The 14,213-nt window shown below is 36.8% G+C and overlaps 1 protein-coding gene across 2 annotated transcripts in view; it reads left to right on the top strand.

Moving 5' to 3' along the window:
- Window positions 1-14,213, top strand: part of TWSG1 (twisted gastrulation BMP signaling modulator 1) — a 72,216-nt gene that overhangs the window by 22,923 nt on the left and 35,080 nt on the right. For both annotated transcript variants that reach the window (XM_060613253.3, XM_060613255.3), the window contains exon 3: window positions 13,310-13,409. In XM_060613253.3, the coding sequence (XP_060469236.1) occupies window positions 13,310-13,409 (100 nt within the window). The remainder of the gene's footprint in view (window positions 1-13,309; window positions 13,410-14,213) is intronic.

Raw genomic sequence — 14,213 nt, 5'->3', positions numbered from 1 at the left:
TTTCTCAGATATTTCTGAGGATACTTATTACAAGTTTTGTTGGCAGAGGTGGAAGCGTGTATGTTTCTCACCTCCCTCCCCATTTTGTTACCTGGATTTCTTTTTTCCTCTAAGACTGTTTTTTCTTTTAGTTTATATCTCTTTCATGTGGCAGGCTTTCCTCAAATGTATGGTGTTCCTTAGCTTTCTATTATAGTTAAGAATGAGGCAAAAAAAAAAGCCTGGTTGGGAGATAGCATAGGCAGGGCTGACATACACAGACTGGAAGGTATCACTTCAGGGGCAGGGAAGCCCTTGGTGCTGGAATGTGTTCTCTGCTCTAAGGCTGTTCATTTTCCTGGAGAGATGTTTTTAGTTAGTTAGTTAGTTAGTTAGTTAGTTAGTTAGTTAGTTTTGATTGGCCAGTTTTCTTGCTGTGGTTGTGATGGGTGGGTTTTCATTTCCTTTTGCTCTTTTATGTGTGTGTGTGGGGGGGGGTGGTAACCACTCGTCTGATAGAAACATGAACTTTAATTTTAATGTCCTCTTTTATTTCTGTTGTCTTAAGTTGAAGAACAGATTTGCTACTGGTGTTTCATGTACCAAGAATTGCTAACTGGGGTCATTGGATCCCTTAAAGGCTTCAGGGGATACCCAAAATTATATTCAAAATTGTATGTGTACAGTTTCTTGGAAAAAAATGTCCATAACTGTCAGGAGGTTCTCAAAGTGGTTGATGGTCCTAGAAAGGTTAAAAATTACTGGGATTTTGCTTTCCATTGCACATGCTAAGTTATCATTGAAAGTCTGCATGTTGACATTTTAGATGACAACGTTAGATAACTTTTCTCCTTAAACTATGGAAGAACAACAGGTACAGAAATGAAGGTGGGAAATAAGTACTCTGAGAAAGGCAATGCTATAGAAGTTCAAAGAAAGATATTATTTCCCTTGTCGAGGGAATTTAGATTCTCTTTTTGTTATTTTGGTTTGGTTTGAACGTCATCTGTAGTGTTGAAATGATGTGCTATCAGGATAAGTCACAACATTTGTTTATGTTTGAGCCTTCTGCAACTCATGAAATGACCAAGTATAAAACACTTTCCCTGGAAGTTCATGGTCATGTAAATATTTTTTACCAGCATGGTTGCAAGGCAGCGTGGTCATTTCTGCCACTCCTACAAGTTGCTATGCAGAAGGGTGGTCCCTATATAAATATTTATTTTTTGCTTCTGGCAGGAAAGAAATCTAACTTTAAACGTCAAGAAAGTAAAATTGTCGTCGTGGTGTATTTCCTTGCTCATATAATGAGTGGTTTAGCTGTACTATTTCAGGGGGAAAAGTGGTTATATAAGATTTTGTTTTTAACAAGATCTCTACTAGTTTTTCTTCTTCTGTGAAAAGAAGATTTAAAATTTGTATTCATAGTATGCTTCTACCCCAGAAATCTCAAGACCTATTTTGTATTATGAACAGAAAAACGCCTTTTGACATGTGAGTGCTTCTTTGGCTAATATTTATGGTCATATTGGGGATGATATAAACATTATATTTCATAAAAATATTAAAACTTATGTTCAGAGATTATTTATCCATTACTTTAGCACTTTATTGGTTATCTGAATATTTTACACTTTCTTCTATTAAGTCAACAATCAGCTTTTTATTCTAAAAATTAACTGTCAAATCTTAGATTTTCTGAACTAAGTTATAATTTCTAAATAACTTTTTATTTTTTAAAAAATTTTTTAGCGTTTTTAATTTATTTTTGAAAGACAGAGAGAGACAGAGTACGAGTTGGGGAGGGGCAGAGAGAGAGGAAGACACAGAATCCACAGAAGGCTCCAGGCTCTGAGCTGTCAGCACAGAGCCTGACGCGGGGCTGGAACCCACAAACTGTGAGATCATGACTTGAGCCGAAGTCAGACTCTTAACCTACTAAGCCACCCAGGTGCCCCTAAATAACTTTTTATTAATCTAGTTTCTACAAGTGTATTTTGTCTTAAGTTAAAAATATAAGTAGTTCAGAGGCACCTGGCTGGCTCAGTCAGTTAAGTGTCTGACTCTTGATCTCAGGTCAGGTCTTGATCTCAGGGTCATGAATTCAAGCTCTGTGCTGGGTGTGAAGCCTATTTTTAAAAATATATAAATTTACATGTACATATGCATATGTATGTATACACACACATATGTATAAGTACTTCAGGTAACTTCAGTTCTTCTTAATCACAGTAAAGTAGAAAATTCTCTTTCTCTTCCTTGTTTTTTTATTCAGTGCTAAATTCCACATTAGTCTCTTGCTATACTTATCTTGATTTGTTACTATACTAGTAATATTTTAGTTTACAATATACACTGTTTCTTCTTTCCTCAAAAAGACATTACCTTATTTTACTACAGTGTTTTTTCCTCTTCATTCTGCTTCACTGCTCTTAAAAGTTATGGTTGCAAATCATTTTGTACTGTTATTGTCAAGTTAGCTTACGTGCAGTGTATACAGCGTGCTCTTGGCGTCAGGAGTAGATTCCCATGATTCATTGCTTACATACAACAGCCAGTGCTCATCCCAACAAGTGCCCTCCTCAATGCCCATCACCCATTTTCCCGTCCCCCCACCCCCTCTTCAATCCTCAGTTTGTTCTCTGTATTTAAGAGCCTCTTATGGTTTGCCTCCCTCTCTGTTCGAAACTATTTTTTCCCTTCCCTTCCCCCATTGACTTCTGTTAAGTTTCTCAAATTCCACATTTGAGCGAAAACATCCGATATTTGTCTTTCTTGGACTTATTTCACTTAGCATAATACTCTCCAGTTCCATCCACATTGTGGCAAATGGCAAGATTTCATTCTTTCTCTTTGCCAAGTAGTAGTCCATTGTGTATATAAACCACATCTTCTTTATCCATTCATCAGTTGATGGACATTTGGGCTCTTTCCATAATTTGCCTATTGTTGAGAGTGCTGCTATAAACATTGGGTACATGTGCCCCTATGAATCAGCACTCCTGTATCCTTTGGATAAATTCCTAGTAGTGCTATTGCTGGGTTGTACTGTTTTGCTTCAGTTAACACTTTATGGAAACCTTTGAAGTTAATGTCCAAAAGTAATGACTTAGGCCTGATGTAATTTAAGTGAAGAATAAGTCATTCTCTCCCTTCAAATGTTTAATGCAGTTAGAGTAGCTGCAAAAGTAAACTAAAATTTATTTTCATTGGCTTTTTCACCTGTTGAATTATTATATTAAAACAAAGATGAGGATTTCATTGAGACCCTTGGAAATTTTCAAATATGCACAAAACAGGGAGTATAGTAAAATACCCCCGTACCCAGCTTGCTTATCAATCAGCTTCAACAGTGATCCACATGTAGCCAGTCCAGTCTCATTTCACCCCATCTGGATTATTTTAAAGATGTTCATTGGGGCACTTTTAAAGTAAGTAGGATTAAAATTTTGTGACTATGTTTACTTATATAAGAAATGGGTACCGTTAGATATATTTAGGTATATACATGAACTTGTTTGCTGATTTATTTAGCCTCTAAAAGAATGAATTCTGTTTTCAGTAGTGTTTCACTTAAGTTTATATTATTTTCAGGGAAAGGTGTACCAATCAAAATTATAAAGAGCACCATGATAATAAGACTCAGATTACATGCTGCTGTGCCAAGTTTGAAAGTTTGTCTGATGTCCTCCTTAAATAGTGCTAATATATCAAAACAGATTTATTGTAACCTAATAATAATTATGCTTTTGCATAAAGATTAATTTTTGAGGATGTTTTATTTTATGTGTTTGTGTTTAAATATCCATTTGTTCTAAGTAAAGTCTGTAAAAGTACTATCAGCATAGGTACCATTCAATGTTTTGTTATTACTGGGGCGCTTGGGTGGCTAAGTCAGTTAAGCATCCTACTTTGGCTCAGGTAATGATCTTGTGATTCATGAGTTAGAGCCCTGCATCGGCTTTGTGCTGACAGCTAGAGCCTGGAGCCTGCTTCGGTTTCTGTGTGTCCCTCTCTCTCTGCCCCTCTCTCACTCATGCTCTCTCTCTTTCTCTCAAAAATAAATAAACATTAAAACATTTTATAAAAAGCTTTGTTGATTACTGATGCTTAAGTGTTATGCATTTACTTAATTAGCTTTGTTTGTATGTTGCTGGGGGTATTTTTTTATTTTTATTTTTTAATTTTAATTCCAGTAGAGTTAACATACAGTGTTAGTTTCAGGTGTACAATATAGTAATTCAACAATTCTACACATTACTCAGTGCTCATCATGGTAAGTGTACTCTTAATTCCCTTCACCTAAATCACACATTCCCTCCCACCTGCCTCCCCTCTGGTAACCATCAGTTTGTTCTCTATAGTTGAGTCTGTTTTTTGATTTGTCTCTTTCTTTGTTCATTTGTTTTGTTTCTTAAATTCTACGTAGGAGTGAAATCATATGGTATTTGTCTTTCTCTGACTAACGTATTTCACTTAGCATTATATCCTCTAGAACCATCCATGTTGTTGCAAATGGCAAGATTTCATTCATTTTTATTCCTGAGTAATATTCCACTGCGTGTGTGTGTGTGTGTGTGTGTGTGTGTGTGTGTACTGCATCTCCTTTATTAATTCATGTATCAGTGAACACCTGGGTTGCTTCCATATCTTGGCTATTGTAAATAATGCTGCATTGGGGTGCCTGGGTGGCTCAGTTAAGTGTATGACTTTGGCTCATGGGTTCATCTTACTGTTCATGGGTTCAAGCCCTGCATCAGGTTCTGTGCTGAAAGCTTGGAGCCTGGAGCCTGCTTCAGATTCTGTGTCTCCCTGTCTCTCTGCCCTTCCCCTACTCACACTCTGTCTCTTAAAAATAAGTAAATGGGGGCGCCTGGGTGGCGCAGTCGGTTAAGCGTCCGACTTCAGCCAGGTCACGATCTCACGGTCCGTGAGTTCGAGCCCCGCGTCAGGCTCTGGGCTGATGGCTCAGAGCCTGGAGCCTGTTTCCGATTCTGTGTCTCCCTCTCTCTCTGTCCCTCCCCCGTTCATGCTCTGTCTCTCTCTGTCCCAAAAATAAATAAACGTTGAAAAAAAAAAAATTAAAAAAAAAAAAAAAATAAGTAAATGTTAGGGGCGTCTGGGTGGCTCAGTCGGTTGAGCGACCAACTTCGGCTCAGGTCATGATCTCGCGGTTTGTGAGTTCGAGCCCTGCGTCGGGCTCTATGCTGACAGCTCGGAGCCTGGAGCCTGTTTCAGATTCTGTGTCTCCCTCTCTCTCTAACCCTCCCCCGTTCATGCTCTGTCTCCCTCTGTCTCAAAAATAAATAAAACATTAAAAAATAATAATAATAAAAAAAAATAAGTAAATGTTACAAAAAAATTTTTTTAAATGCTGCAGTAAACATAGTGGGTACATATATCTTTTCAAATTAGTGTTTTTGCAATCTTTGGGTAAATAACCAGTAGTGAAATTATTGAATCATCCAGTAATTCTACTTGTAGGGTTTTTTTTTGGTAATCTCCATAATGTTTTCCACAGTGGCTGTACCAGTTTGTATTTCCACCAAACAGGCAAAAGGGTTCCTTTTTCTCCACATCTTTGCCAACACGTGTTGTTTCTTGTGTTTTTTATTTTAGCCATTCTGACAAGTATGAGGTGATATCTCATTGTGGCTTTGATTTGCATTTCTCTGTTGGTGTTGAGTTGTGTAAGTTCTTTATATATTTTGGATATTAACCCTTTATCACATATGTCATCTGTAAAAAACTTCTCCCATTCACTATGTTGCCTTTTTGTTTTGTTGATGATTTCCTTTGCTGTGCAGAAGCTTTTTGTTTTGATATACTCTTGGTAGTTTGTTTTTACTTTTGTTTCCCTTGCTTCAGGAGGCATATCTAGAAAAATGTTGCTTTGGCCAATATCAGAGAAATTACTATCTATGTTCTTTTCTAAGAGTTTTACAGTTTTAGATTTTGCATTCAAGTCTTTCATCCATTTTGAGTTTATTTTTGTATATGGTGTAAGAAAGTGGTCTACTTTCATTCTTTTGCATGTAGCTGTCCAGTTTTCCCAGCACCATTTATTGAAGGAATTGTTTTTTTCCCACTGTATATTCTTGCTTTCTTTGTCAAAAATTAATTGACTAAATAATTATGGGCTTATTTCTGGGCTCTCTGTTCTGTTCTATTGATCTATGTGTCTGTTTTTGTGCCAGTAACATACTGTTTTGATTACTACAGCTTTGTAGTGTATCGTGAAATCTGGGATTGTGATACCTCCAGTTTTGTTCTTTTTCAAGATTGCTTTGGCTATATGGGGTCTTTTGTGGTTCCTTACAAATTTTAAGATTATTTGTTCTGGTTCTGTGAAAAATACTGTTGATATTTTGATAGGGATTGCATGAAATTTGTAGATTGCTTTGGGTAATATGGATACTTTAACGATATTTCTTCTCCCAATCCATAAGCATGGGATATTTTTCCATTTGTTTGTCTCATCTTCAATTTCTTTCATCATTGTTTTATAGTTTTCAGAGTATAGGTCTTTCACCTCCTTGGTTAAGTTTATTCCTAGGTATTTTATTCTTTTTGGCGCATTTTTTAATGGAATGAGTTTCTTAATTTCTCTTTCTTATACTTCATTATTAGTGTATCAAAATGTAACAGATTTCTGCATATTGATTTTGTATCCTTCCATCTTCTGAATTAATTTATCAGTTGTAGCAGGTTTTTGGTGGAGTCTTTAGGGTTTTCTATGTATAGTAGCATGCCATCTATAAAGAGTGAAAATTTTACTTCTTCCTTACCAATTTGAATGCCTTCTATTTCTTTTTCTTCTTCTCTAATTGCTGTGGCTAGAACTTCCTAAGATATTTACTTTTACTTATAGGCCTTTGTGTGGTCGTATGTTTTAATTTCTCTTGAGCAAATACCTAGGAGCAGGACTGCTGGGTCACCAAAGACCTCAGATCTCACTTGGACGCCAAAGCCTGTAAGGGAAAATCCACCATCTCATCCCCTTTTTATGACTGAAAAACTAAGACTCACTATTACACGCTACAGTTTGTGGGTTAGGACTTAAATCTAGATCCTGTAAATCCAGGTCATTTCCTGTCTATGCCTGTCATGTTCTTTTCAGTGATGATGTTTCCCTGTTTTGTTTTGTTTTTTTTTTAATTTTTTTTTAATGTTTATTTATTTTTGAGACAGAGAGAAACAGAGCATGAACAGGGGAGGGGCAGAGAGAGAGGGAGACACAGAATCTGAAACAGGCTCCAGGCTCTGAGTTGTCAGCACAGAGCCCGATGCGGGGCTCGAACCCACGGACTGTGAGATCATGACCTGAGCTGAAGTCGGACGCTCAACCAACCAAGCCACCCAGGCGCCCCTATTTCCCTGTTTTAAGAACAGTGCTAATAGATTTCTAGATCTTGGCAACAGTTAGAGAATGGAAATATTTATCAGTAACAACACCAGAATATAAACAAGATTCTTCCTTGAGTTATTAGCTTTCACTGCTGGCCTGGAAATTTGGAAGTTCATAAAATTATGAACTTATCTCTTCAAGTCTAGTCTTAGATGAATACTACCCTCTCTCCCTGTTTATTTTGCACAGAGTTTAAGATCTCACCAAAACCTTTATGGTATAGACAGTAGACTTGATTGACTCTTGCTTGAATAATTGTGTAAAAATCTCTGAATTCTGGCATTCAAAGATTTGAAATTCTCTGAGATATCCAAGATTTTTCTAACACAAAGGTAATAAAATACATTTTAAATTATTAGACTCTTTCCCAAAACTTTTCATCCTGCCAGATTTTCATTTCATATAAAGTTTTCAAGCAGCTTACCAAATTCTGGCTGAACACTCATGCTGGTCAATATAGGATAGCCCAAATGTATACATCTCTGTTTCCCCTTTAGTATAAAGTTTTGATTTTTTTCTATCATAAATTTACTGAACAATGTGATTACTATACTTAGCATCTAGCACAGTACTTCACGCAGAGAAAAGATGTCTTATCCCATGTCACTCTCACTCTAGCATGGAAGAGCAGTGCCGGTAGAACAGCCTGGTCAGAAGACCTGATGTCAGTGTCCCTCCCCGTGGTGGGAACTCAGACGAATTGCTAACCTATCCCTTCTCAGCCTTCTCATCTGTGCCATGAGCAACATCCACACTTTCTCCAAGACTTGCAGAGTAGGCAAGCAGATGATATGGTCATTAACGAGCTGAAGCAACAAAAGAATTAAGTATTAAATTCCAACTCACTGGTTTTGCAACTCTTAGCCAGTGATACTTACTTTACCTTTACAAACAATGATTAAACTTGGGCAATAGCACTTCTAATTGTATTCGGGTAGAGAGTGAAAGATATAATAATGCCTTTGATTAAACAACCTAAAGGATTATCTAAGTTTAATTATGGGTTCATTCTCTCTAAGAAAGTAATAACTATAATTATTGAAATGCTAAATTAATAAGAAATAAGCTTTGTATTTCTCATTGCAATGTTTAAAAAGCAATAACCAAAACTGGGGTCAAATCTCAGCTTCTTACTAAGGAAACGATACACAAATTTTATACTCTTATTTAAAAAATGAGGATAATAACTGCCTTGAAAGGGGCTTTACGAGAGTTGAGATAATGCATATAAAATGATTATTAGCACAGTGCCTGTTAGTGTTACATAAAACCTGCTTAGGAACTTTAGGGTAGGTAGTAGCAGTAAACAAGTGGAAGCACTGAATCAGTCTTTATTTTGAACTTCTGTGAACTTTGTGTTAGGCTGTGATCACATGTTCCATTCAACTGAGTGGTACTCAAGTTTGGTCAAGTAAGGTTAGTAAAATATATAAACACCCAGTCCAAACAGAAAAATTCCACATCTCAAAAATCAACCATATTTTCTACTTAAGTACCAGAGACTTTAAAATAATAGAAAAATAGAAGAGAGTGATTAAGCTTTTGATAAAGAATAAGAAACTGGGACCCCCGGAGAGGCGGTACCCAACCACATACATCTGCGTCTGCACCTGCCTGTGCACTGGCTCCTAGGAGCATTGTTTACAGCGAGACCTGGACCTTCTCAACCTCCTCGACCCACACGTGGGGTCATTCAAGGTGTCTGGGTCTGACGAGCCAGGCCCAGGCCAAGCTGCCGCATGGCTCTGGAGGTGCTACAGGCGGCAGAGCAGCCCCAGTGCACCCCCTGGCAGGCATTTAAAAACAACACATTTTAAATTAAAAAAAAAAGTGAACAGATGTGGAAGGGATCGGGATTTAAGGTCTATTTCTGAATTTTGAATATACTGTTATGCAGTTATTAAATTATGTTGACAGATTTTTATGAGAGGGAAATGCTTATTTTTTTAGATCAGCAGAGCATACAGTCATTATTTTGCTAGAAATGTGTAGGAATTTGCCAAAGTGGGTGAAGCTTGGGTGTTTTTCCTTCTCTAGTATATATTTTTCAGTGTTTTATAGTTTAAAAAAATACTTAAAATTTTTTAAAGAATTTTTTGGGGCGCCTGGGTGGCTCAGTTAAGCGTCAGACTTTGGCTCAGGCTCAGGTCATGATCTCAGGGTTGGTGAGTTGGAGCTGCGTGGGGCTCTGTGCTGACAGCTCAGAGCCTGGAACCTGCTTCGGATTCTGTGTCTCCCTTTCTCTCTGCCCCTCCCCCATTCACACTCTGTCTCTCTAAACAAGTAAATAAACTTAAAAAAATTCTTTTTTTCAAATGTTTATTTATTTGTTTTGAGGGGGTGGGGGGCAGGAAGAGAAGGAGACAGAGAATCCCAAGCAGGATATGTGCCTCTTGGCCTCGAACTCACAAACAGTGAGATCATGCCCTGATCTGAAGTCAGATGCTTAACCAACTGAGCCACACAGGTGACCCCAAAATACTTAAATTTTCTTAAAGCATCTTTGTTATCTTTACTGTAGCCTCTTTGGGAAAGCTTTTCTGGTTACTGAAGATTCATTTATGTCTTCATAACTAAAACTGTTAAAGCTAAACGTTTCTTTTTAAATGAGTGAGACTGCTTAATTTAAAAGGAATTTTTAATGGTTTTCTGTGATCCTTGATTCATCACAGAGTTACATACTGAGTTGATTTTTTTTCTTTTGTATTTCCAATAATCGCGTTCAAAGCACGTTAGAAGCATTTTTTTTTTAGAAACATTCATCCTAACCATAGTTTTCTTGTGCTGTAAAGAAAATTACAGTGTATATTTCCAAAGATGTTTATGACCAAACATTCAATAATGTGATTTTGGAAGACACGTAAAGTGACTAGGAAGGAATAAATTGCATGGTGAGCCACACATGGTTGTTATTCATCATGATTTACACATGGAAATTCATTGCTATTTTTTTTCTTGACTTAGCAATAGTCATAAAGCAAACGGTTTCCATATATGTTTGCTCTCTTGACCTACAGTGAGGTTTTTGAGATCCTAAATGCCATATATTAAATTTGCCTAGAATTTTCTCCTGGAAAATAAGAAATGGTCTGTTTGAAAATTGAAAAGGTGCAAATGCTGACTAAAAGGTTGGTTTGAGGATGTGATCTCATTTTCCTTAGTTTTCAGTCTCCTGAAAAGAATGCTGACATGAGCTATGAAGAATAGAGATGTTTTGATATATTTTGAGGCCTATTTGCTCTGTAAAATGTCTTAATTTATGTGGGTAAGTTTGTTTTATTAAGGCAAGGAATTTTCAGTCGTTTCTGTAGTAAAATGGAAAGAAAGGAAAATATCAGCTGGCAACTGTTACCTGGCATTCAACCAGTTTTAGCAGTAATTTTTACCAAGAAAGTCTTAGCCTGCACTTTTGTTATTTTAATAGTGCAGAAATAAAGCTTATCTTCAAGTTATTTCCCTCATGTCTTAGCTTCCTATAGCCTCTCCCTTTATATTCTATCAGTAAATTATAAATTATTAAGCATATTGCTAGAGTACATTATTCCATTACACTGACATGTAAAAGTACAAGCATCTATTAAGAGGGCATGAAATAGATTTAATCTTGAGGGCTACATAATCCAGGCAAGTTGAAGCGACTTTTAAATGGCCTTAGTTTTAACCTTCCATTAGTTCCCAGTAATCTTAAAGTATCACCACCCTTTCATTCCAATTGAAAACACCTTGCAGATACCTGATGGTAAAAAGGCATAATGAACGCTCGAATGACTCAGACTGGATGCCATTGCATTGACATTCATTTCCGCATTATTTAGCATGATATACAGTAACTCATTTAATAAGCTATTTGGAAGCTTCGATAGATGGAAAAAGGAGAGACGTATTCTGTGAATAAATTTGTTACTTTCTAGTTTGCTTCTCCTGAGTTAAATAGATAATGTAAATACAAGCAACTAGAGAATAAAGGGACACTATGTATAAAGTAAATTAATATTTGAAAGAAGCTTTATTTCTTGTGACTAAGTGGCAAGCTTTCTAAAACTGAAAAACAAAAAGTATCCTAAAAGCACCATGTGTACTCAGAAAATGTTCTCTTGTTCCGAAGACAGGACAGACAGGTTTTTATGGAGAAACCAGTCACAAAATAGATCTTTGGCAACTCTGGTTTTCTAAATTTCCAAGTATGTTTGAGCTTTTCTGGATCAAGCATCCCAGTTTTATGATGAAGCATCTGTACTTTTCAGGAAGTCCCTTCCCTTTTAGTCCTTCTCTTTCTAATAGACTTAGCAAAGTTACCGAAGGTCTGCAGTAAATGAATTCAGCTTGATTGTACAGAGTTTTGAAGAACTAAAATACTACTACTTGCATGTATCATCAGGTCACAGGTATACATCGGGATCAAACTAATCTAATTTTCTAATTAGTTAGAAAATAGTACAAGTGTCGACTGCCGAAAATGCTGTGAAATAGCTAGGGAACTTTTAGAGAAGAAGAAAAAAGGAATTAAATATCAAGGGTGCAAAAAATCATGTCATACTAGAACATTGGAGTGACTCCAGTAGTCTAGAAATGTAATAAGACGAATTTAATAGGAATGAATATTATGTGCTATGTTAAATTTTTTTCAAAATGTATACGGTATCTTTGGGGCACCTGGGTAGCTCAGTGAGTTAAGCTTCCAGCTTTGGCTCAGGTCATCATCTCATGGTTTGTGAGTTTGAGCCCCACGTTGGGCTCTGTGCTGACAGCTCAGAGCCTGGAGCCTGCTTTGGATTCTGGGTCTCCCTCTCTCTCTGCCCCTCCCCTGCTCACATTCTGTCTCTCTCTCAAAAATAAGTAAATAAATAAAAATAAAAATGTATATGGTATCTCATAAGCCAGGGAAAGCTAAGTAGGCAATGGTGGCTACAGAATTCTCTTTATGTTGGGTTTGTTTAGGAGTGGTTGTCTGGTGGCAAGGGGGCTAGAGGAATTACCTGGGAGCTTCATTTGAGAAACAAGCTGTATTAATTAGCTTTTGTGGAGTGACAAATGACTCCAAAGTTTAGTGGCTTAAAACAGTAACCATTTGTTTAGCTCCTATTTCTGTGGGTTGGCCATTTGGGCCCATATCAACTGTATGGTTTTTCTGGTCTCATTCTTATGTCCATTGTCAGCTGCTGGTTGGTTGGAGGCTGGATGAGAGAGGAAGGCGTCCAATGGACCAACTTGCCCATGTGGCCTTCTTCCAGGCTACACATGGCAGCTGGGAGAAGTTCTAAGAGGAGGAGTATAAGCACTCAGTGCCATGGAGACCCAGACTCAGAACTCACACGATGTCATTTCCACCAAATTCTGCTGATTAAAGTTAGTCTGGAAATAGACACTGTCCTTTGATAGGAAGAGCTGCAAAGTTACATTGCAAAGAGGGTGGGTGGACATAGGGAGGAAATAATTGCTGCCTTCTTTTAAATAGTCTGCTGCACCAAGCACACTCTTTTAATATGTTGTAGGTCAATAAAAATAGCAGTTTTTGAAAGACTCCACGTATTGAGAAAGCACAGCTCCTGCTACAAGCTGGCTATTCATTTAATTTATACAATGAGTCTAATAGCTGAAAAGCAGGTTTTGTGCTTGTACTCAACTATTTTTCAAGGTAGTGTAGGGGGTAAAGTAATGGGTTATAAAGTAAAAGGTTTTCTTTGGTTTCACAATAAGATAAAAGCATCCAAAATAGATCACTGAATGCATCCAAAAGAAAATATAAATCTACTTGACATTGTAGATATTTATGTTCTTACAAACAGTTAATGATCTTGAATAAAAAATTGTGTGAAGAGTAAATGACTATACATGCATATATGGGGGGGTTGTTGCAAAAAACTAACAGTTTTAAATATGGTTGTTTGAAATTTTAAGTTTGAACATCTATCTTATTTCCAGGAGCTCTGCCAGTGCCGACCTGGAGAAGGGAATTGTTCCTGCTGTAAGGAGTGTATGTTATGTCTTGGGACCCTTTGGGATGAGTGTTGTGATTGCGTTGGTAAGTTGACATGCAGTAAAGTTTAAAGTTTCTCATCACAGAATCCTTGACTTTAAGAGACTTTAAATAACGTAAGTGTATTTTATGTGTATAGACTAGTGTGAGTATAAGCTGTAGTAGATGCATGGAACGTTAGTTGAATAGTATTTACATGTATGTGCATTTTTATTTTTATAGAAAAAGGTCTGGAAGGAAATTCAAAGTGCTTATTTTGGGGAAGTGGGAATGGAAGAACAATGGAAAAGTTTTTACTTTTTATTTTTAATTTTTCATAGTGTTGAATTTTTAATAAGAAGCATGTGTTGTAGTTGCAATTGAAATTAGGAGTTAGTATATTAAAAATAGGTTATCTTCCTTTTATGTAAGACTTCAGTAAAAGATCCTTGAGAAACTGAAAGCTTTTTTTAAGGGCTTTCTGAGGAATGGTCTCCAAGAGGTATTAAGTGGGAAAAAAAAAAAAGCAAGGTGTATGAAAGTGTGTTTATGGAATGTTATCACTTGTGGTTTTAGAAAGAAAACTTACATGTGTAGACTGTTGACAGGGGAAACATTCATCATTCTCCAACCAGTGACCCCTTTTCCATCCTCTGAAACCACAGTTCAGGTGTCCCCTTGTCTCACAAGCACCCTTTTTTTGACTGAGATAAGATCCACTATGTTGTTCAGATTGTCTGCTTCTGTTGAGTTGTGTATTGCGTGCTACTATGATTGTTTTGCATGTCTCTTCCCACAGTATAAACTCCTTCAGATCAAGGATGGTGTCATGCTGATCTTTTAAAATTAAGTTCTATTTTTATCAAAGTG

Source organism: Panthera onca, chromosome D3 (genome assembly GCF_046562875.1).
Source record: "Panthera onca isolate mPanOnc1 chromosome D3, mPanOnc1 haplotype 2, whole genome shotgun sequence".
NCBI lineage: Eukaryota > Metazoa > Chordata > Mammalia > Carnivora > Felidae > Panthera > Panthera onca.
Note: the sequence above shows the minus strand (reverse complement) of the source record. Positions and strands in the feature narration are given on the sequence as shown.